This window comes from Asparagus officinalis, chromosome 3, assembly GCF_001876935.1.
Source record: "Asparagus officinalis chromosome 3, Aspof.V1, whole genome shotgun sequence".
Taxonomy (NCBI): Eukaryota; Viridiplantae; Streptophyta; class Magnoliopsida; order Asparagales; family Asparagaceae; genus Asparagus; species Asparagus officinalis.
The window spans coordinates 80,488,220-80,514,277 of NC_033796.1; the positions used below are offsets into that span (position 1 = coordinate 80,488,220).

General features: G+C 38.5%; 1 protein-coding gene across 1 annotated transcript; it reads right to left on the reverse strand.

Annotated features, from left to right (window-relative positions):
• Positions 10,824-14,670, reverse strand: LOC109834385 (acidic leucine-rich nuclear phosphoprotein 32-related protein 1). The gene is given in 3 exon segments (XM_020402396.1): positions 10,824-11,439; positions 13,300-13,710; positions 13,712-14,670. Coding segments are annotated over 3 exon segments (1,464 nt in total). The 5' UTR covers positions 14,510-14,670; the 3' UTR covers positions 10,824-11,184.

The window sequence follows — 26,058 nt, forward strand, 5'->3', positions numbered from 1 at the left end:
CTAGTTATATTTAATAGGTACATGGTATATTTAACAGGTATTTGTAATACTTTACAAGAACATGTTATTTGGAGTAGTATCTCCTCTTCGAGCTCGCTATCATCCTCAAATTGTTTTTTTGTTTTTTGTTTTTTTTTTTTTTTGAGTAGTGTGTTAAGTGGGTATATGATATATAGCAGTTTGGAGATTGCTTGTAAATTGTTTGATGAAATGCCAAAGAGAGATTTGTGAGGTCTCTACAAGTTTAAAGCTTTAATTGGAAGCAAAGTTCAATTTTGGTAATGCACAACTGTGTCGAATTAGGATTTTGTGGCCCGTGCTAATGCTATGCGCACTACAACAAAACTGTTTTTTTATAGCGTTGAACGATAGCGTTTATGTTACAAGTGCTATAGATTGTATGTGTCTTATTTTTTGATAGCGTTTGTAAAATTTTAAACGCTATAAGTTCTTGATGGCAAATTTTTTTTTCTGACGCGTCGTTGAATACTTAAACAGAGACTGAAAATTAAAACATGCCGCCCAAAATTTTCATTCGTCTCCTCCCCCAAATTTCATTGGTCCCGCCCCGAGAAAAAAAAACCCTAACCCAAAAAAAATCTGCACTCCTCTCTTTCAGACCCACTCCTCTCTTCCCTTGCTCGCCTCAGCTCTCCCCTCACCGTGCGCTCCCTCTCCTCTCTCCTCTCCCGCTCCCAGCAAAAGATCACCGACCTCAGCTCTCCGGTTCTGGTGTGTTTTCTTCTCCGTCGACGTTATTAAAGAAATATAAGAATTGCCCATGAGTTATGATGTGTAGAAGTTATGATGCGAAGAACCCTAACCAAAACCCTAAGGGTTTCTAGGGTTTTTGCTCACTGATCCAAGATGGTAAGCTAGGGTTCTAGGGTTTCTCTCATTATCTCCCTTTTGCAATTTTTGCTAATTTATTACGTTTCTTGGTTTGATCGTAGTCGGATATAAGGAAGTGGTTCATTAAGCAGCACGATAAAGGCAACGGCAGCGCTGCGCCCAAACCCACCAAGCCCCCGGAGAAACCCTCGGCTCCTTCTGCCGTCGAGAAACCTGTGAAGTCCTCACCTTTTGCTTTTCTTTTATATTCTTTGTGTAGTTTGATCTCAGGATTTGAGAATTGAATCGTCTTGATGAGAAATTAGGTTGAACGAGGTCAAGAGAGGAGGAAAACCAGCAAGTATTTTGCGAATTCTGACTGTTCTAAAGAACAGGCGGCTAAAGCTGTTAAAGATGAGGTTATGACTGAGAAAAATACCCCAGCGAAGAGGAAGACCACACAGAAGAGTGGGGAGGATGTGAAACCCACGCCGGTGAAAAAGATCCGTAAGGTAGAAGAAGATGATGACGACTTTGAACCGCCATCCAGTGAGAAGAAGAAGGCCGTTAAGGCTAAGCCGCCCAAGAAACCAATTGTGAAGAAATCTGTTGTTATGGATGAAAGTGATGATGACAATGAAGAAGTCGAGGAGAAAGAGGTAAAGACGCCGACGAAATCGGGTGGGAGAGGCAGAGGCGGGAGAGGATCAGGTGCGGGTCCCGCGGCTTCTGCAGGAAGGGGAAGAGGAGGAGGGGGGAGGGTGGGTTCATGAATTTTGGGGAGAGGAAAGATCCACCACATAAAGGGGAGAAGGTAGTCTAACTATTTTGTATGCAATGCTATGAAATTGAATGAAATTTTAATTGTCTTTGCTTGTGATGTTGGTTCAGGAAGTTCCGGAGGGTGCTCCTGAATGCTTGGCTGGCCTTACATTCGTTATAAGCGGCACACTTGATAGGTACATTGTAACATTGCTTCTCAAAATTGGAGATTTCTTGCTGTTTTCACTATATATATCTTAAGGATGCCTAACCCTAACCTTGATAACATGCCCCAATGTGTGGGTTGTCCTTTTAAGAGGCAATACCTGGGTTGCCCTAATAACATCTTAAAGATTCGTTCCACTGCACTAAAACTTCGAAGTTATAGTCAATTTTGTACTCTTTAACACATAAATTTTTAGTTCCACCTATTGAAGTATATTTATGTCCTTAATTGTGTTCATTTCTTCTTATTGTTGCTAACAAAATATCTAAATTTGGCTATTGTTAAATTTGAAGTTTGGAACGGGAGGAAGCGGAGGATTTGATTAAACGGCATGGTGGGCGGGTTACTGGGTCTGTCAGCAAGAAAACTGTAGGTTATTTTGTATCTTTGGTTTTGGTTTAGCCCGATTTTAGTGGTTACACTTTATGATTGTTGATGTTTATTCACAGAATTTTCTTTTAGCTGACGAAGATATTGGTGGAAAGAAATCAGCCAAAGCCAAGGAGCTGGGGTATGAATGATCTTATATTTCTTCTGTCTTTTCTCTTTAATAATACTTCTTATCAGTTTTTATGAACTTCTTCTGATGCATGCAGTACCAAGTTTTTAACTGAAGATGAATTGTTTGACATGATTCGAAAATCAAAGCCTGCAAAAGCTCCAGTAAAAGAAGACCTAACAAAGAAACATGAAGAGAAGGAAAACAAGTCTCATATAAAGAGCAGGCCTATGAAGGTAAAGGTTGAAGGTATGTATTTAGCATTTGAATTTGTTATTGTGTCTGTCTATATAAATATATATGTACATACATGCATAAATGTACACACACATATTAGTTATTGGAAGGCTCGGTTTATCATTGAAGCACTGGCATAACCTACTCCACAGTTAGCATATTGCACTTAAACCTGCGAAAGTCCAGTAGGTTTTGTTAAAGTTATAGAAGCTTCTACACCTGACATTCGGTTCAGTTTTCAAAAGATATTAGTTTTTGAGCTCTGAAGCGCAATATATCTGGAGCTGGAGCAAAGAGACGTGAACCAATTGAGCGATTCTACTCTTAAAATTGTTCAAAAGAGTGATGCTACAGCCAAAGTGTGATTTCAGCATTCCTTTCATAGAGAGTGCATGACTGTAGATATATCTCACATACCAACATATCCCGAAATCACCTTAGAATTCCAACTAGGATATATCGCTGACTCTAGCATTCCTATGCTTGTTTGCCGCGTGATCGCTTTAGAGTGCTTCTAACGATAAATTATTCACTTAAAAGCTGGATGATTTTGTATTTTCAGTTTTTGAAGAGTGTATCAAGCATGTAAAATTTCCAGCCTCCCTTGTCAGATCCTCATCAAATTCGTCAGATCCTCGTATTCGTCGTCTTCCCCGTTCGTCATCTTCGCCGTTCGCCGTTCGCCTAGGCATCATCATCCTCTTCCAGGCGTCGTTCGTTATCTTCGTCGTCAGATCCTCGTCCAGGCGTCAGATCCTCGTCCAGTCATCATCCTCATCCAACTCCAACATATATCACAATGATGTTTAACAATAAAAGCTCTTGTTACAAATCAAGTTCTTCTAATTTCTCACAATCATTTTCTCTGTAGGAATTATGCTTGGAGTTTTCGAAGACAACAGGTTCAAGTCAGAATCGAAAAAAGCATCACTTAAGTCTGTAGATATTATTGGCTTTGGTTCCGGGCCATATTTGGATAACAAGCTCAAATTTGAAAGTGATGTTTGCTCTGGAGTGATTTTTGGAAAAGAGCTAGTAAATGCACCAGCCAATGTACTTACACCTGGTAATTAAGAAATAACAGACAAGAATTACATGAAGCTTGACGTTTGTTACCCTCATTACTATTATTATTTGGGGTTAAAAGGAGGAGACCTTTAAGCTTAAATATTTTCTTCTGACAATATTACTAACTGTTGCTTATGACCACTTTCAGGTGCACTAGCAGACGAGACTTTCAGGTTCTGCAGCGACACTTGGGGCAGCAAAAGCAATTGGACAAATTAAACCTTCTGGGGTGGAGGCAAGTTTTTGTGGAATGCAACTTCCAATTTTCCTTGGGAACATGAAGTTCTTGATTTGCTGAAGTATCAAACTTATTTTCTTCTCTGGGTTCAGTTTGTTGTTGCTGCCTGTTAAAATATGATCAGTGGTACAGGAATGAGACCGGGTGACATACAGCTTCTAATGGGAAAACAATCGAGGTATATTTTCCGGTTTCCTATAAGGAATATAGTTTGAGCAGTTTATACACAAACTAATAAGAGTCTACTTTTGATGCTTTTCTTATTTCATCCACTTTCAGTACCTGAAAGAAGGATATCTGGTCAGGAAAAGTGATTCAACAAAATAAGGTTTCCTAATATTCTGATCATTTGGCAATGCCATGTGTTCAATATCACACACGCAAACATGCACTCCCTCACTCTTATTTCCTATTGCTAGAGCACTGTCATTCATAAAAGTGAGGTTTTGATTTGAGAAGTATGAGGTTTGAGCTTACCCTGGCCCATGCTAGGGGTCAAAATTGCTTTTTATTATCTATATGTTAACTTTTGTCAAAGATCTAGGATAAAAATCTTCACTGTTATTATGTTGTCTGTCATTGCAGGTAAACAATACTGATGCAGAAGGAAGGCTTACTCTTGCAGATGCTTTGGTTTATACCTGTAACCAAGCTACATTAACAGGTGCTTGTATAGTTGCACTTGCACTTGGGCCTAGTATTGCAGGTACAGTGATTACTGACTTTAATTATATATATATTCCATGAGTTTAACTATGCTATTGTGGTAATTTTGAATGAAATCTAGCCAGAGGGTTAATTAATTTCATTTGTCGAATATCCGTTTATATCCGTGATCATATCCGATCCGATTCTCAAATATCCGAACCGTATCCGTTTCCGATAAGTGCGGATATGGTTAAGGTTTTTTCTTACCGAAGATGATCCGTATCCGTATCTGTATCTGTTTATAAAAAGCGGATATGGATATGGTAAGTGTTATATCCGAACCGTATCCGCTCTGATAACACCCCTAATCATAAGTCATTTGGAAGCATCATAGATGAAATGATCATTCTTATATTTGTGATAATTTGCAATACTTCTACACATTTTCCTTATATTGGTGGCAACATTCAGCTACCCTTGCTGGTTATGAGCAGCAAGATGCCCATGAGTTCTTCATCTCAATGCTTGACAGGATTCATGAGAAAGAGCAACCTAACCATTCAAATAAAGGTATTGACTCTTTGCTATCATTAAAGCCAGTTTTTCATGCAGAAATTAATAAAGAACAAATTATTATCTTCTTATTTTCATTAATAACAAATTTAAACAAAATTATTAAAGAAATTAATATAAGCTTGTGATTTCTAATTATTGGTGTTGTTGTTTTCTGTTTTGTGTCCATATAATGTTCATGGCTCTAGGATCTCATTATTGGTGTTGTTAATTTCTGTTTTTGCAGCAGTACAAGTACTCAATTGCTGAAGATGATGAGTCTCCCAAGTCATATGTAATGCAGCAAAGTTAGTTTTTGTTGTTTTGTGTACTATGGTTAATTTCTTGTACTCCATGTTGGATTATCCAAAGACTAGTATTTGTTTTTTGGCACATTTGTGTTGACTCTTCTTGTATGCTACAACTTGGTTATGTATCAGTTTGAACTTTTAAATGAAATATTTGCTTTTATGGTTGTCACAATTGGAAGTTATTTCTAGTTCAACCTCAAAGGTTTATAGGCACAACTGAAATGCTATAAGAAGTGGAAACAATTGCTGAAATGCTATTAAAAGAAGAAAGACAACATTCACTGAAACGCCATTGTAGTAACTCAAACGCTATTAAATGTAAGACAATAGCAGCGTAGAAATGCTATGAATGAAAACTAACTAATAGCGTTTTTTAACCGCTATGAAATATATTTGTCATAGCAATATAGAAACGCTATTGAATACTCTTTTATAGCTACATAAAAACGCTATTGTTGGAAACTAACTAATAGCGTTTTTCAACCGCTATGAAAAATATTTGTCATAGCAATATAGAAACGCTATTGAATACTCTTTTATAGCTACATAAAAATGCTATGGTTGGAAACTTTTTGATAGCGTTTGGGGAAACGCTATGTAAAGCCACAGACCTACTATAGCGGGTTCTGACACAGCGTTGATTAAAACGCTATGAAATAATACCATAATGTTTTTCGGCCGCTATGGTAGATTTCAGGTGTTGTAGTGGCGAGTTATCTTGTCAATAAAATGCAAAGGAGAGTACAAAGTTCTGATTCTAAATGCGAGTCATATTATCCTCTTTTGCTTAAAGATAAGTAAAATATACTTGTAGAATCATCTTTGTAATGGATATAGTTAATAGGTACTAACTAAAGTTAACAGGTACTGAATATAGTTAATAGGTACTAGCTAAAGTTAACAGGTACTAAATATAGTTAATAGGTAAAATGTATAGTTAACAAGTACTGGCTAAAGTTAATAGGTATTGGATATAGTTAACATATAATAACTAAAGTTAACAGGCAAATAACATAGTTAACGAGTATTGGTCACGATGACACAAAACATAGCAAATGAGGTCAATGGACAGTCATCTCAATTGACATCTACTTCAATTTTATTTCATTTGTATAAACATAAACAATTCCATGATTTTCATAATGAGATTCATCTATCTTGTGATTGTTGAATTCAATAAGTTCTCTGGTTGAAGCAAAACAATAAATACATTATATGTTGTTCTAAAAGAACACAATCATAACATATAAAAATAAATTTGCGGCGACAAAAAATACATCTTGTCATTGAATGCAAAGGAGAGTACAAAGTTCTGATTATGAATGCACAATTGTGTTCAATTTAGATAATCCATTCTTTGTTTTAGCTAAACAAAGAGGAGAAAAACTACTTTAAAGTAAAAAATATTGATTATATTCAATACTTGCTATTTTAGCTTGTACCTATTAACTCTAGTAAGTACATGTTAACTATATTATGTACCTGTTAACTTTAATCAATATCTATTAACTATACCAAGTACATGTTAACTTTGGTCATAACATGTTAACTATATCCGGTATTTGTTAACTTTAGCTAATATGTGCTAACTAAATCCAATATTAGTTAACAGTACTTGCTAAAGTTAACAAGTATTGGATGTAGTTGGAATATATTAGCTAAATATGTGCTAAATATAGTTAATAGTTACTAGCTAAAGCTAAGAGGTAACGAATATAGTTAACAGGTATTAGCTAAACTTCACAAGTAGCAGATATAGTTAACATGTTCTAGATAAAGTTACCATGTACTAAATATAGTTAACGGCCAATGGGTATACTTAACAGTTAATGCTTAACATTAACAGCCAATGTTCAAAATTAACATACTGTAGCTTTGATGTTTACATACACACAACCATACGACGATATGTCTATTATATTTTCTTTATATATGACCTGTTATTATTACTTACATTCTCGATCCACAATCACTCTCTCTATACTATACTCATTTACCTTTGAGCTTAGGCCATGGCCGCCAACTCTTAGCAAAACACAAATTTCAAACAAGTACAAAAGAATCATCAATTTTATTCTTAAAACTCAAGCAAAAAAGAGAAATATCAAACAAACTCATGCTCCAATGATGAAGGAAAGGACCAAAGAAAAAACAGTACTAAAAATAAAAGTTAGAATTGCAATAATAAACTCATTAACTCTGTAATACTAACTTGCAAATCATTAGCATGAATTAGCATGAATGCTAAATTTTGCTTCTTCACAAGCTCATTCCTACACACTTTAATCAAATCCATGCCTAAATCCTCAATCAAATCCATACACAAATTCAAAACCCTCTCTCTACTTCTCCATGCTTCAAACCTAGACCCAAACCTAAATCTAAACCGATACAATAGCTTCTCCTCAAAGCCTCTGTTCCTCCTTCTCTTCCCTCTTCTCCAAAAAACTCATTCTCCCTCAACATACTTAACCTCCATTACCGCCGGCAAGGAGGAGGAGCAGCGCCAGCGCGAGCGAAGGAGCTAAGGGAGGACGATGTAGGTTTTATATGTTAGATCTTAGATTGAGATATAAGTATGTCCTTTTTCGAGGATGGAGAGAGTAGAAGGGGAAGAAGAGAGGAAGGAGGAGCATCCATGAAATGAGTTAGGACACATCAAGTTTTGTTTTTTGGGAAAATTGTGTCAATGCCCCAAAAGTAAAACATTCATGTGTTACAGCCCCTCCACTTTTTTCCATGTGGTTCAGTCCTAACAAATGTCACATCATGTGATGCAGCTCTTTTTTCATGTAATTATCATGCCAACTACACATAAAGAGAGAGAAACAAACATAAAATCCCAAAATATCCTCATTTCCTCCTCCCTCTTCGTTCTCTCCAGATCTATCATGTTAGGTCCAGTTTCATTCATGTTAAGTCTAAGTTAATTCTTTTTAAGTCCAATTTAAATCTTGTTAAGTCTAATTCAACTTTTTATAGGTTTAAAAATAAGTTGAATTAGAGTTAATAAGAATCATGTTAAGTCTAATTTAACATGTTTTAAGTCTAATTTTAAGTTAAGTTCAATTTAATTCATATTAAGTCCAGTTTGATTCATGTTAATTCTAATTTAATTCCTTTCAAGTCTAATTTAAATCATGTTATGTCTAATTCAACTTATTTTAAGTCAATAAAATAAGTTGAATTAGACTTAACATGAATCATGTTAAGTCTATTTCAACTTATTTTAAGTCTAATTTCATGTGAAGTCTAATTTTACTTCATGTTAAGGCTAATTTGATTCATGTTAAATCTAATTTAATTCCTTTTAAGTCTAATTTTAATCCAATTTAGTGTTAAGTCCAGTTTAGTTCATGTTAAGTCCAATTTGGTCCATGTTAAGTCCAATTTGATTCATGTTAAATCTAATTTAATTCCTTTTAAGTCTAATTTTAATCCAATTTAGTGTTAAGTCCAGTTTAGTTCATGTTAAGTCCAGTTTGGTCCATGTTAAGTCCAATTTGATTCGTGTTAAATCCAGTTTGGTTCGTGTTAAGTCCAGTTTGGTTCGTGTTAAGTCCAGTTTAAATCATTTTAAGTCTAATTTAAATTGTTTTATGTCTAATTTAAACCTTGTCAAGCCTAATTTAAATCATTTTATGTCTAATTTAAATTGGACTTAACATGAAATTAGACTTAAAATAAAATGAAACAGTCTTAACATGGATTATATGTTAAGTCCAATTCGGTTCATGTTAAGTCCAATTTAAATCATGTTAAGTCCAATTCAGTTCATGTTAAGTCCAATTTGGTTTATATTAAGTCCAATTTAAATCATGTTAAGTCTAATTCAACTTGTTTTAAGTCAATTTTCATGTTAAATCTAATTTAGTTCATGTTAAGTCTAATTTAATTTCTTTTAAGTCTAATATAAATAATGTTATGTCTAATTCAACTTGTTTCAAGTCTAAAAACAAGTTGAATTAGATTTAACATGAATCACGTTAAGCCTAATTCAACTTGTTTTAAGTCTAATTTCATATTAAGTCCAATTTGATTCATGTTAACTCTAATTTGGTTCATGTTAAGTCTAATTCGGTTTATGTTAAGTCCAATTTAATTCCTTTAAAGTCTAATTTATATCATGTTATGTCTAATTCAACTTATTTAAGTCTAAAAAAAATTGAATTAGGCTTAATATGAATCATGTTAAGTCTATTTTAACTTATTTTAAGTCTATTTTAAATCATGTTAAGTCTAATTCAACCTTTTTAAGTCTAATTTCATATTAAGTCTAATTAAATTAAACTTAAAACAAGTTGAATTAGATATAACATGATTTAAATTAGACTTAAAAAGGATATAAATTAGACTTAACATGAATTAAATTGGACTTAACATGAAATTAGACCTAAAACAAGTTGAATTAGACTTAACATGAATTAGATTAGATTTAAAACAATTTGAATTAGATTTAACATGAATTAGATTGATTTAAAACAATTTGAATTAGACATTACATGATTTAAATTAGACTTAAAAGGAATTAAATTAGACTTATCATGAATTAAATTGAACTTAATATGAAATTAGACTTTCATATTAAGTCCAATTCAACTTGCTTTTAGACTTAACATTAAAGAATAGAGGAGATAGGGCATTTTGAGGTTTTTTATTTTTTTTATTCTTTTTTTATGTTTAGTTGGCAGGTAATAATTGCTAAAGAAAAACTACAGAACATAGCTCTCCAATTTAAGTGCTAAAACACATACAAAAAAAGTCAAATAGATTGCTGAAGTTTTTACCTATGGGACCTTGACATAATTTTCCTTTTGTTTTATTGGGCCTGACACCATTTTTCCCAAAAGAAATGGAGCTTTGTGAAATTACCATGGTAGGACCATCAAGTCATCCAGAAAGTCCCAAACGGGCCCATAACAAGCGCTTTAGCTGGGAAACCCCCGAATATTATCCCATCACCGTCATCAATCTCCACCGCCATCTCCCGCTGCTGACTCGCACGCCGCAAAAACCAACCAACCAGCAAACAAAAGCATTCCTTTAAATAAACAAAAACAAAAACAAAAGAAACCTCCACTTGACCGGGCGGTGCCAATACCCCCATCAAAAGATATCGCGTAGCCCAGCTGTACACGTCATCCCTCACATCACCCACCAGGCCCACCACTATTTTAATGGGATCCCAATCAAATAAATATCAGCCGTCAAGCCGAACACGCAACACGCGCACAAACAGAAATCAATACATGGACTTACCCGGCCCAAATGCCTTCTCTCGCGCTTGCGCTCCCAGGCTCGCAGCATCACCCTAAAAATATAAACCCGCAGCGAAGTAAAGGCAAGCAGCACACCACATTCGTACTCAAAAACTTAACCAAAACCAGCATCAAAAATAAATAACAGAGAGAGAGAGAGAGAGAGAGAGACTGCAACGGCTACTAACTTGGATTCAATTCAAATCACTCCTCACTGCTCTATAGGATTTGGAGGGAAAAACTTCAAGTACACAACATATAACTGTCATTTAAAAGAGGGGGAAGTATATATGCTGACAAATTCACTAACCAACTTTTGAATTATATTGGAGGGAGGGAAGGATCAAGATTACAAACAAACTTTTTGCATTCCTTCATTTCCCTCCCAAACTTCTCTCTACCAACTGTTTCTTCCAATAAACACCTACACAGACATGAAAAAAGCAGCAGAAAAACCTTCAGATAAACAGCTAAAAACCCCACCTTTCAGTTGTCCATTTCCTCCCCCCATTTTCCCTCTCTACTAGCATCCATGTACATTTTCTAAGCAAGTTTTAGTGCTTTGATGATTTCAGATGCTCAACAGAGTCATCTGCAACATCACCATCATCGTCTCTCTTCCTCTTTTTCTGGGAGGAGGAGGAAGAAGGTTGTGAAGGAACTCCATTGCTCGGCTGGGTGTCTTCATGGGCGACTTCCTCCTCTTCTTCTTCTTCATCGCAAGCACCGGAATCGCCTTCACCCCCTCTTTCATCTCGCTCAGCTTGAACAATCGGTTGAACAAGATAATCTCCATCGCCATCCTCTTCCTGAACATAAATAAAAAAAATCAATATTAAAAACTGAAATTATAAACTACCCTATGAACATAGGTTTGGGGCATATAACGAATTGTATAGAGATCATAAACAAAAAGAACATAAACAAAAATCAGATATAGATAATAATTGGAAATACAAAAAAGAACAAGGACATGTGGATCGGAGACATAATGTTTGGAAAATCAAGGAAAAAGTAATACGAAGGATAAATAGCTACATTATGATAAAAAAACATATCACATAAATAGACATGAATCAAGCATAGAACCAGATAAATTCAATGCCCATATAAAGAACATAAAATGAAAATACAACATCAGCCTCACAAACAAAGAATTAATAGACCAGGAAAATCAATTGATAAATTCAACAGAAGAAAAAATAAATAAATAAATTTTATACTGCTTCTATGAGAATATTGAAAATAAAAAATGATTGACTTCAACCTAACAAACCAAGCATATGCCATTGCAATGGGAGGAAAAAATCCAAAAGAAAAAAGTCCCAATTAAATTAAGGATTTTGTCATGTGTGCATAAAAATGATGCAAACTGCAGGACAATGCTGACAAATAGACATGAATCACACTTGTAGTAAAATGATAAACAAACCACCAGATCTGACGAAACAAAATTGCATCACAAATCGAACTGATAATTTTAAAACGGACTTCCTCAACCATAAATGTACATTTCAAGCAGTTATAGAGATGACGTTCTTTTACTGAAGATTAATAGAGTAATGCTATTCATAAAGTTTCTTTTGAAGAATGCAGATAAATTAAATATATAAAAGATTTGCAAAGATACGAATAAGTAAACAAGAAAACCAGGTAACTAATTCATGCAAACGAAACAGTAGGTCCTGATTTATTTTAAGGAACTAACACAGTGTTCTTTCTTGATATTTCAAAAATTAGTATTCTATATAAAAATCAATCTTTACAGCAGGATGAAAAAACAGCAGCTTAGATGATAAGTTGATAACACAAATAACCCGCATAAGCTTATAAAGTAAAAAAAAAATCATCAATGAAGCCAAAGCACCTGTAAATTCTATGATAAATTTGAACAGCATTAAAACCAACTACTTAAAAAAGTGCTTTGCCAAATCTTAATCAAATGACCAATCATCATTATTAATTAAATAATTAACTAAATTGACAAGCATATTCAAAAGAATGAGCAAAAAGGAAAGAAATGCAAAAAGAAGCCCTTCTAGCCAGTATTGAAATAGAACTCATAAATCAGTAACACTCACTATGACACTGTAACTTCTACATTCGACTAAGAAAAACTTGCATAAAGAACTGTCAGTCCCAGACCATCATATTTACAGTGCATTTTAACAGAAACCCCCTTATGAATCAAACAAATCATGGATGCCAACAAACTTCATCACTAAGAAGTAACAAACGAAATATTCATATCATAACAACATGCAACTAACAAGGTAAAAAAGCGATGCAGACAGAATATTTCAAAGCAGAATCATGAAACCTAACTACACGTATTTTAGCATTTTCATTCTTTTCATTTTTTGAGAGCAAAAAGATAAATAGCCTAAGCAAGTATTAATTCAAATACAAGAAATTAAGTGAATAAAAAACAAGTCAGTATGCACGCTAAACAATTCAATTTAAAGTCATGTGGTCAGCATAGGATGTCCTACTTTATAATTAAAGTCACATACTGTGTTTAACAGATAGATTTTAATTGAACAACAAAATAGAACTAGAACAAACAATAATGAAATGATACCAAGAACAACATAAACTATGTTTAACAAAAGAACACTAAGATTATGTATTAACTAAAAAATAGAAATAAATTCAATATGAGAAATCACCTCATCACCATCATCATCATCATCGGATTCATGATCCTCTTCCACACCCTCCTCATCTGCCTCCCCAATCTCCCCATTTTCATTCTCATCCTCTTCTCCATGCTCATGCCCATCAATCTCCCCTTCAGCACTCATCAACCTCCCATCGCCCCTTGGCTCCCTGTTCTCTCCTTCATCCTCAACCTCATCATCATCTTCATCATCATCTTCATCCACTTCATCATCATCATCATCCTCTTCCTCCTGGACACCATCATCGTCATCACTATCCGCAATATCATGCACCTCCACCACATCCTCATCCTCCCCATCATCCGCATCAATCTCCTCACCCATTTCATCATCATCATCACTACCCTCATAATTATCAGCATCGTCCTCATCATCTACATCCTCCTCCTCATCACCATCATCATCGACTTGCTCTGACTTGCTCTCCAACCGCCGCCACATGAAACCCATTCGAATGATGATGGTGCGATCCATTCGCCTCTCTCCTAACCCCGACCTCAGTCTCCTCCTCATCAGCATCACTCTCATCCTCATCAACATCCACGACTCCATCCCCACTCCTCCCAGCACCATTTACCCCCTTCCCCCTGCGATCTTCACCATCAACCTCGCCATCTCCATCGATTTCATCCTCCTCCTCATCTTCATCCTCCTCCTCCTCCTCATCATCATCATCATCACTCTCGGGCCTCTCATTCTCATCAGCATCCATCTTATCCAAATACTTCAAAGATCGGATCATTCCAAAAACCCTAGATCGGTAATCCTTCGCCCTAGTCACCGGACACTCATACAGATCAAGCGAAACCAAGCGCAACTGCGCGAGAGGAGCGAGATCTTCAATAAGCTGGATCCGATTGTTGGATAGATCGAGATCACGCAGCGAATCGAGGCCAGCTTCAACCAAGAACTCGAGGCCGCCGGCGATCCTGTTGTCAGAGAGAATCAATCGCTGGAGATTTCTCAGGCGAGGGAACTTCTCGAGCGAGGAGACACCGATGTTGGCTAAGGAAAGATGCTCGAGGTTGGGGAACTTCTCGAAGAGGCTCGGAGGAGGGAGGCGGCCATGGAGGCACTTCACTGCGCCATCTAGAGTTAGGGTTCGGGGCGCTGAAGAGGGGGATGATGACGACGATGATGATTCTGCTGCATGGACTTCGAGCGCCGCCTCGACCGCGCGCTCCCAGGCTTCATCCATTAGGGATTGGGAAGAGGTCGCCAATTTGGGGTTGGAAACCCTAACACTGGCCTCTTGTTTGGGGATAAATAGAAAGAGGGGCGCAAAATGAAACCCTAGATAAATTGAGGAGTATTTGCCGGTTTTCCTTTTTTTTCAATTTTACTGTTGAGCTCCACAACAAATAAACCCAAGCTTGAAGAAGATATGCTTTTAGATTTGTAATTTGTCCTTTTTATTTATTTATATCTTTCTTAAAAAAATTAAAACAATGAGTTTGTTTTACTTTTTGGCTTGGTTCTGAGTCAGATTGATCCAGGTCGAGGTTTGGACGACGGCCAGCAATGTTAGGACCGATTCGTAAAAAGGCCACCGTGACTTTTGTTTGCCCCGCGCGGCGGGTTTTGGTGAGGGGGGGGGGGGGGAGTATATAAACTGACTTGGGAATTAAAGACGCGGGATTGATGACGTGGAAGTTATTTGGACGGATGGGATTATTTTGTGTTTCTTTATACAGAGAGTCTTGTTGTTCTGGAAACTAACAGCTAGACATTCTTTTGTTTTTCTCAGAAGAAATTGGGAGCAAGAAGGTTGTGAGTCTTGTACACCGAAGCATGGGTGTGTATTATATAGGCGTTGGTTGGGTGACTTGGGTCTAGGATCATCAGTGCCATTATTGATGCGAGGTTCGTTGAGAGTATGCCTCCGACCTACATTGCACGCGAGGTTTCAGGTCGGGAGTAGGGGTTGGTTCTTGAGGGTGTTCATCAAATGGAGGAGAATGTTGTGAGGACGATCACTATGGATCTCACCGATAGATTCGTTAAAGGAGGGAGGGTCTTGAATATTGGATTCTCAATCAATGTAAGATGTATGCTTTGGTATTTCATTGTTGATTTTTTTTCTTTTTTTTACCACTAGATAGATGTATACGAGTTTCGTCGGTTATGGAAGCTGCAGGTGGTAGTGTTTGTTGGCCTTCTTGTTTTGATGATGTTTAACAAACAATTTACTTCTAATGTTGTTTGTCTAGTGTTTGTGTTTTCGTATTTATTCTAGGCAAATAACGTATTGGAGGTTGGATGGATTGCGCTTCAACGATCAAATCCAATGGAGGTTGGCGGAATAGTGGTTGAAGTCTATGCAATTCAAGTTGAAGATCCAAGTTCAAGCTTCATCCGCAAATACATTTTAGTTTTGGTTTCTATGTATATATAGTTTTATATATACATACAAGTTTTTAGTTTCTATGCATATATATATAGTTATATACATACATACATAGTTTTGAGTTTTCATGTTTATAAATATGAGATTACATATTTCATATTTATTATTGTTTTGGTTTAGCTACATAGATATGAAACAACAAACAAATTTATTCACATTTTAATTTGTTTCATATTGTATTACGTTTAAGAATATATTGCATAGAATATGCAATTCTATGTAAATATTGTTTTCTTCATTTATGGACTTAACAATAATGATATACATCTTCTATTAAGTCTATATAATTATTTTGTAAAGTTTCAAAACATGGTTTAGCCAAAATGTCAAAATTCATGTGTTTACATTTTCATGTTTTGGACATACTAGCAAAATACATGAGTTTTCACAATTGGGAAATGAAATTTATAAAATTTCTTCATTTACATGTTTATATTCATATATACAAACATTTTCCTAAGTTTTACTAATTTTGGAGTTGTTTTGTTATTTTTAATTGAATTTACAAAAACGAGTATTAAGCAGTTTTTCAGAAACTGTTTATCTGTGTTCAAACATATATCTTTTTGTTTTTATCTACATGTTTATAATCGTTTCTCCAAATTTCATATTTTTTTGGAGCTAATTTGATTCTTTATATATGTCAACAAAAACCTCTTTTTGCAAACCTGGAAAACTGCTTTTAACAGCTCACGGTCGACCGCGTGTGTCTCTGCGGTCGATCGCGATTCATCCAGTATCTGCATATGTGTTTTTATCAGTTCACGGTCGACCGCCAATGGCGCTGCGGTCAACCGCTATTTTTCCAGAGACTCAGCTATATTTGTTGAACGCCATTGACGCTGCGGTCGACCGTCACTTATCCAGCTTGTTTTCTTTGTTGCTCTACTGCTCGCGGTCGACTGGACCTATCTCTGCGGTCGACCGCCGAACTAGCTGTTGAACAGTAACGACTAGTTTCCAGCAGCTTTGTTGTTTGGTTTTTTGGTCTTTTTGCATGTGTTTTTGTTGATGTTTGGAGTTGTTATAAATATCCCTATGCATTCAACTCCTGATCCATCAAGAGTTTTGTTTAAAAACAAGTTTACAAAGTTTTAAGAAGTGTTTAAAAGGTGTTTTAAGCCGTGTTTGCGTGGGATATCGAGGTTGTGCCTGGCTGCAACTCAATACAGAACTCTACCTCTCTCACCGGAGGTAATCCAGGTATGTCCTGAAAGACATCCTGATACTCTGAGACAACTCTAGTCTCCAATAACTCAGCACCCTGATCCCGTCGCATCACCTCCTCGATGTACGCCAGAAATGACTCCGCAAATCGGTTGCCCTGAGAGGTGGCTACAATCATCTCGGACCCATCGGATGCTCACAACTTGACTGTCTTCGCAAAGCAGTCAATACTAACATGGTAGGAAGACAACCAATCCATACCAAGGATGACATCGAACTCGGACATATGCAATACTATCAAATCGACTATGAACTCCGACTCGTCTAAACTGACGGTACATCTCCTACTAACGCTCTCCAGAAGCGATACCTCACCTAAAGGGGTGGAAACAGATAAAAGGGTGTCTAGTGGTTGAGCTACAAGCTGGAGTCTAGCCATAAATACATGCGATATGAAAGAATGTGAAGCTCCCGAATCGAAAAGAATACGGACGGGAAAGGAATTCACAAAGAACGTACCCTCCACTACTGCTCGGCTAGCTCCATGATCACGTGGAATAACCGCATAAACCCTGCCCGTGGCTGAAAACTGCTCTGCTGCTGGAGCCGGAGAAAATGGGACAATCTGCCCCTGAGGAAACTCCCGAACTGCTTGAACTTGCCCCTCAGTCTTCTGCGGCTGCTGAATTGGACCATTTCCCTTCTGAGTTCTTGTTAGTGCACTGCGGCATTCTAATGCCTTGTGTCCGACCTTGCGACAGTTAAAACAAGTTCCCCGGAACTTATGCTGCTGACTTGCTCTCTGATCCTGTTGAGATCCCTTCTTATGAGGGCCCTGCTATTGCTGTTGAGGTCCAGTCAAGGGTCTCTTGTTCTTACCCTTGTCTCCGACGTGCACTCTCTTAGTACTCCCTTCCTTGTCCCTCTGAAACTTAGCTGTCCCATTTTTTTTGAGAAATGCCAGTTTCAGCTACTGGTGGTGGTGGTGGTGTAATGTGATTCGTCATAAGCTCCTCGATTGCTGCTATCCTAGCGACTAGGGGAGCCATAAGATCTACTAGGTACTGGGGATCCTGTTGCGGCTCAGGTGGTGTCTGATGTGGCTCGGGTGGAGTTTGCTGTGGTTCAGCCTGTCCAGATCTCTGAGTACGTGACATATCATATTCTGACATCTCTGTTCAAAAGAAAATAAGAGTTTAGGAGTCAAAATAGACCTCTATAAATAGCGTATTACAATACAATTTTCACATATATAGTATTCACACAAATACTTTGAATTTTCACCATATAGTTGTCATAAAAAAAATTTCTCAAATTTTGAGATATACGCCTATCGTCCTCAGTCATACTAGGAATTCCTTACGGACTCTATACATGAATCCTAAGAAACTCTATCCTAGCTCCACGACCCGACACAGGTTGATCCTAAGGATACGGGAACTAGAGCTCTGATACCAACTGTGACGCCCCTGGGTTCACACAAGGCTGCAGTTCCAGGTAAAACCAAGAATGTCAAACCTGCCATGCACCACACCGTGCAATAACATGTTTCACCATCACAATTAACATCTATCTAGTAGAGTCAACAACAGGTGTAGGTACAAAAGCAAGTAAAAGAAAATGCAAGAAATAACTGATGAAATAATAGTGATCACATTGATATCTCATCATCCAACATACAGAAATATATAGTCAATGTCTGAATAGATAAACTGGAATACTCAACAAGTCTCAAATACAAATATCCGACAAGAGGAAATAAGGCACACAACCTTTACAACTTTTAGAATAAGACTCTCAAATGTCTAAACAAAAGCCTACTGTGGAACTCCAAAAGAAAATATAACTAAGTAGACAGCTAAAGCTAAAATGCATCGCCATCAACCAGCGACTCTCCGGGCTCCTAGCTCGTTACCTGAAAGGGGGAGGGACAACGAGCGTCAAAGCACTAGCGAGCAACATCACAACCAACCCCAAGGGAACATGGTTCGTTGTATAAGAAAATACAGTTAATACATAATAGATCTAAAATCATTAATCTTACTAAAGAAGATTTTAGTATTTAGAAATTTACAACACGAGCATAGGTACGTCGAGCGAAATAATCCAAACAAGGAAACCCTCATGTATATACCTTGTATCTCAAATTGTAAATCCCTAAACACCAAACCTAAAGTCTATTATATAAATGAATAAATTAAAAGAAAACAAAACACATCTCTACTTCCAAACATAGTGTCATGTCAAACTCACATGAGTGACACAAACATAGTGTCATGTCAAACTCACATAAGTGATATGTCAGAAAACGATTAAGTGTCCAAAACATAGACTATATAAATTAAACGTCCAACCCATAGACTGCATGAAGTAAATGTCCAACTCATGGACTAAATATAACCGTTGTCCAACACATGGACCGGATGTGACCGTTGTCCAACGCATGGACCGGATGGTAATGCATATCCAACACGAGGATTAAATAGCAATGCATGTCCAACACGAGGACTAAGTGGGAAGGGTGTCCAACATGAGGACAAAAAGGTAATGCTTGTCCAACACGAGGACTGAGATGGATTATAGTCCAACACGAGGACTTCTATGGATTATAGTCCAACACGAGGACTGTGTAACTATGAAAAGTATATGTGGACAGATATACATAATCTAAACTCGTACGCATCTCGGTGTACATGTCTAAACTTGTGTCAAAAGTTAACCCACATGTACAAATAAGTCATTAGCATGGTAAGCTAGGGTCAGGCTATCGAGGCAACCCCGAAAAGCAACTCAAACAGATCAAAAATCTGTAAAACAGCTCATCAGTCGACTGATGTGTCGACTGATGACGTCAGTCGACTCATATGTCGACCGATAAAGATCAGATAACACAGCCTCAGCTCTCCAGTCGACTGACCAATCAACTAAGAAGCTGAGAAAACAAAATCAGTCCGTCAGTCGACTGGTCAGTCGACTGATGGCTGAAAATCTGCCCGTCGGTCGACTGATCAGTCGACCGATAGGCTGCAGAAACTCTGCACAGGTCATTTTTCACCCAAACTTTGATCCAAACTCATCTCCATCAATCCCAAGCATGAATAATACTGATATCAACATAATTGCACTAAACTAGAACAAAATCCCATGTGTGAAAACATAAACAAAACTCTAAACATGTGTATTTATGTTTTAAAACATCATTAAAACAAAACTCATGTTAGACCTCTTATAAAAACATTTCAGATCTAGATCTTCGATTCACAAAACGTTGGTGGGTTTTTAATATTCTGAAATCATATATCTTCCCACTATATGTTATAAAAATCCTTTCTTTATACAAAAATTTCATTTTTGGCTCATCAAAACTCATAAAAACTCTTTGAAAACGTTTAGAAAATTAGGGCAAGGTTGGGCGAGATGTTACTCGCCTCTGGGGTAATGAGAGCTCCTGGATCTGAGAAAGAAAGGTTCCCCTTCGCTGCAACGTGAAGATTTCGCCGAAATTCCTCCAAGATCTTCCCCAAATCACCAAGAACAAGGCTAGGGTTTGAGATAGGGGAGAGGGGGCTAGGGTTTTCTCAGTTCTAAAGTTCTAAGAGGTGAATTCGGGTGAGAAAGAATATATGTGAACTAGACCTGAAACCTGTAAAAACTGGAAATCAGCGTATCAGTCGACTGATGTGTCGACCGATACAGTCAGTCGACTGATATGTCGACTGATCTGGAAAAATTCAGTTTTTGTGCATGTCTTGTTTATTTGCAAAACCAACGCACAAAACTCTACACTCATACTTTCATATCATCTCAAATAACTTGTTATCATGCACATCAATAACCTCAAGCTATTTATCATAAAAGAATTATTTATTTACTAAAAATTCACATATATTCATATAAAAATTTATGGGGTTCTACATTCTTCCCCCCTTAGAAGAATTTCGTCCTCGAAATTCGGAAACTATATGCATCTCACAACATGAACTTCCAAGTAATACTCCCGCTCAACCCTAATCTAGTGGAACTAGTACGTCGGGTGAAAAATCCAAACAAGGAACCCTCCATATATATACCATGTGTTTCAAAGGATTAAGAATTAAGCGAGAATGTCCTCATTCAAGTGTTAAATGTAAATATAGCCAAATGTAAAAATATCATATAAGATACGTATCATAAAGATTAAATTTACCTGTTCAAACAGGTGTGGGTAGTCACGACGCAAATCCTCTTCGCGCTCCTAAGAAATCTCCTCGATGCCTCCTCGGTTCCACTGAACTTTCACCAAGGGAATTACCTTGTTTCTAAGTCTCTTGTCCTCTCTGGCAAGAATACGAACTAGAATCTCGACAGTAGTCAAATCTTCCTGAAGCTCAATCTCTGGTGTATCCAATACTCGCTGCTGCTCCTCATCATGCAAGTGTTTCTTGAGCATAGAAACATGAAACACATTGTGTATACTAGACATCGATGCTGGAAGATCTAGTCTGTATGACACAGCTCCAATGCGCTCCAAAATCTGGAATGGTCCAATATATCTCGGCACAAACTTCCCCAGTCGTCCGAATCGCTGTACGTCTTTCAAAGGCGATACCTTCAGCATGACTGAGTCTCCAACCTGAAACTCCAAGGGTCTTCGTCTCTTATCGGCATAGCTCTTCTGTCGACTCTGAGCTGCTAGAATCCTCTCTCTAATCAAGGCTATTTTCTCTGTAGTCTGCCTCACCAACTCCAGCCCAAGCATTAAGCTATCCTCCGGCTCGGCCTAACATATTGGTGACCTACAAGGTCTCCCGTACAATGCTTCATACGGGGCCATACCGATCGTCGCTTGATAACTATTGTTATAAGCAAATTCTACCAATGGAATATGATCCTCCCAGCTGCCTTGGAAGTCAATGACACATGCCCACAACATGTCCTTCAACACCTGATTCACCCTCTCCGTCTGACCATCCGCCTGGGGGTGGAATACACTGCTATAAGATAGCCTGCTACCAAATGAGTCCTGGAAACTCCTCCAAAAATGTGAAGTGAACACCGAACCTCGATCCGATACAATCATGTTTGGAACTCCATGAAGTCGAACTATCTCCCGGATAAATATCCTCGCATATGCCTCGGCAGTATAGGTAGTCCTCACTGGAATGAAATGTACTGACTTCGTCAACCGGTCCACAATCAACCAAACTGAATCATTCCCCTTCTTCAACTTCGGCAACCCCATAATAAAATCCATGGAAATGTCTGCCCACTTCCACTCTGGAATGGGTAAAGGCTAAAGTGTCCCTGCCGGTCTCTGATGCTCGGCCTTCACCTGCTGACAGGTAAAACATCTAGCCACATAGTATGAAACCTCCCTGCGTATACCGCTCCACCCGAAATGTCTCTTCAAGTCCTTGTACATCTTGGTGGTTCCTGGATGCACTGTGTACCGAGTACGGTGTGCCTCATCAAATAACTCTCTCTTCAGCTCTGCACTGGCTGGTATAACCAATCTACCCTTCATCCGTAGGCCTTCATCAGCTCCAATGACCCAATCAGTCTTAGGCTCTTTGGAAATCTCCTCCTTTCGGATTTGAATCCAAGAGTCTCCCAACTGAGCTCTGACAACTCTGTCACTCCAAGATGGTTGCACTGTTACAGCTCCCAAAAATGCACTGGTTCCTCCAATCTCGGGTCTAAAATCAAACTGGCTAAGAGTGATAAGATCTCGACGTAGCGAACACCTCAAGGCCGAAACCCGATGCCGACGCTTCCTGCTTAATGCATCTGCTACGACGTTTGCCTTCCCCGGATGATACTGGATCGCGAACTCGTAGTCCTTAATAAACTCAATCCATCTCCTCTATCTCTGGTTGAGTTCCTTCTGGGAAAAGAGGTACTTCAGACTCTGATGGTCTGTGAACAACTCAAACTGCACTCCATATAAGTAGTGCCTCCATAACTTTAGTGCAAATACCACTGCTGCTAACTCCAAGTCATGAGTGGGATAGTTCTGCTCATGCACCCTCAACTGTCGTGAGATATAAGCTACTACCCTTTGAGTCTGCATCAATACGCCTCCTAAGCCTGCCAACGATGCATCTGTATATACAACGAATGTCCTGTCGCTGCTCGGAATAGTCAAAACCGGCGCTATAGTCAACTTAGCCTTTAAAATATCAAAGGCCTTCTGGCACTCCACGCTTCATACGAACTGTACACCCTTCTTCGTAAGGTGTGTAATCAGCATCGCAATCTTCGAGAAGTCCTGAATGAACTTCCTGTAATATCCAGCTAAACCTAAAAAGCTGTGAATCTCTGTCACCGTCTTCGGTGGCTCCCAATCAAGAACTGCCGTGACCTTGGTCGGGTCCACTGCTATTCCCTCTCTACTGATGACGTGGCCAAGAAATCTGACTTATGAAAGTCAAAACTCACACTTGCTGAATTTAGCATACAGCTGATGCTCCTGTAGAGTCCTCAATGCTATCCGTAGATGCTCCTCGTGATCTGCCTCCGATCTCGAGTAAATGAGTATATCATCGATGAAGACGATCACAAACTGACCTAAGAAGGGACGAAAAACCCGATTCATCAAATCCATGAATACCGCGGGTGCATTGGTCAACCCAAATGGCATGACCAAGAACTCGAAGGACCCATATCGAGTAAGAAAAGCGGTCTTGAGAATATCCATCTCCCGGACCCGCAGCTGATGATAGCCAGAACGAAGATCAATCTTCAAGAAATACTGCGCTCCCTGCAACTGGTCAAACAAGTCATCAATCCTAGATAGTGGGTACCTATTCCAGATAGTGACCTTGTTCAACTCTCTATAATCTATGCATAATCTCATACTACCGTCCATCTTCTTCACGAGGAGGACTTGCGCGCCCCACGGAGAATGACTCCGACGAATAAAACCCTGAGCTAACAACTCATCCAACTGGGTCTGAAGCTCCCTCATCTCAGCTGGTGCCATGCGATAGGGTGCGCGGGATATCGAGGCTGTGCCTGGCTGCAACTCAATACAGAACTCTACCTCTCTCACTGGAGGTAATCCAGGTATGTCCTGAAAGACATCCTGATACTCTGAGACAACTCTAGTCTCCAATAAATCGACACCCTGATCCCGTCGCATCACCTCCTCGATGTACGCCAGAAATGACTCCGCAAATCGGTTGCCCTGAGAGGTGGCTACAATCATCTCGGACCCATCGGATGCTCGCAACTTGACTGTCTTCGCAAAGCAGTCAATACTAACATGGTAGGAAGACAACCAATCCATACCAAGGATGACATCGAACTCGGATATATGAAATACTATCAAATCGACTATGAACTCCGACTCGTCTAAACTGACGGTACACCTCCTACTAACGCTCTCCAGAAGCGATACCTCACCTAAAGGGGTGGAAACAGATAAAGGGGTGTCTAGTGGCTGAGCTACGAGCTGGAGTCTAGTCATAAATGCATGCAAGATGAAAGAATGCGAAGCTCCCGAATCAAAAGAATACGGATGGGAAAGGAATTCACAAAGAACGTCCCCTCCACTATGGCTCCGCTAGCTCCATGATCGCGTGGAATAACCGCATAAACCCTGTTCGTGGCTGAAAACTGCTCTGCTGCTGGAGCCGGAGAAAATGGGACAATCTGCCCCTGAGGAAACTCCCGAACTGCTCGAACTTGCCCCTCAGTCTTCTGCTGCTGCTGAATTGGACAATTTCCCTTCTGAGTTCTTGTTAGTGCACTGCGGCATTCTAATGCCTTGTGTCCGACCTTGCGACAGTTAAAACAAGTTCCCTGAAACTTATGCTGCTGTCGAGTGCTCTGATCCTGTTGAGATCCCTTCTTATGAGGGCCCTGCTATTGCTGTTGAGGTCCAGTCAAGGGTCTCTTGTTCTTACCCTTGTCTCCGACGTGCACTCTCTTAGTACTCCCTTCCTTGTCCCTCTGAAACTTAGCTGTCCCATTTTTTTGAGAAATGGCGGTTTCAGCTACTGGTGGTGGTGTAATGTGATTCGCCACAAGCTCCTCGATTGCTGCTATCCTAGCGACTAGGGGAGCCATAAGATCTACCAGGTACTGGGGAGCCTGCTGCGGCTCATGTGGCTCGGGTGGAGTTTGCTGTGGTTCAGCCTGTCCAGATCTCTGAGTACGTAACATATCATATTCTGACATCTCTGTTCAAAAGAAAATAAGAGTTTAGGAGTCAAAATAGACCTCTATAAATAGCGTATTACAATACAATTTTCACATATATAGTATTCACACAAATACTTTGAATTTTCACCATATAGTTGTCATAAAAAAAAATTTCTCAAATTTTGAGATATACGCCTATCGTCCTCACTCATACTAGGAATTCCTTACGGACTCTGTACATGAATCCTAAGAAACTCTATCCTAGCTCCACGACCCGACACAGGATGATCCTAAGGATACGGGAACTAGAGCTCTGATACCAACTGTGACGCCCCTGGGTTCACACAAGGCTGCAGTCCCAGGTGAAACCAAGAATGTCAAACCTGCCATGCACCACATCGTGCAATAACATGTTTCACCATCACAATTAACATCTATCTAGTAGAGTCAACAATAAGTGTAGGTACAAAAGCAAGTAAAAGAAAATGCAAGAAATAACTGATGAAATAATAGTGATCACATTGATATCTCATCATCCAACATACAGAAATATATAGTCAATGTCTGAATAGATAAACTGGAATACTCAACAAGTAACAAATACAAATATCTGACAAGAGGAAATAAGGCACACAGCCTTTACAACTTCTAGAATAAGACTCTCAAATGTCTAAACAAAAGTCTACTGTGGAACTCCAAAAGAAAATATATCTAAGTAAACAGCTGAAGCTAAAATGCCTCGCCATCAACCTGCGACTCTCCGGGCTCCTGGCTCGTTACCTGAAAGGGGGAGGGACAACGAGCGTCAAAGCGCTAGCGAGTAACATCACAACCAACCCCAAGGGAATAGGGCTCGTTATATAAGAAAAATATAGATAACACATAATAAGTCTCAAATCATTAATCTTAACTAAAAAAAGGATTTTAGTATTTAGAAATTCACAACACGAGCATAGGTACGTCAAGCGAAATAATCTAAACAAGGAAACCCTCATGTATATACCTTGTATCTCAAATTGTAAATCCCTAAACACCAAACCCAAAGTCTA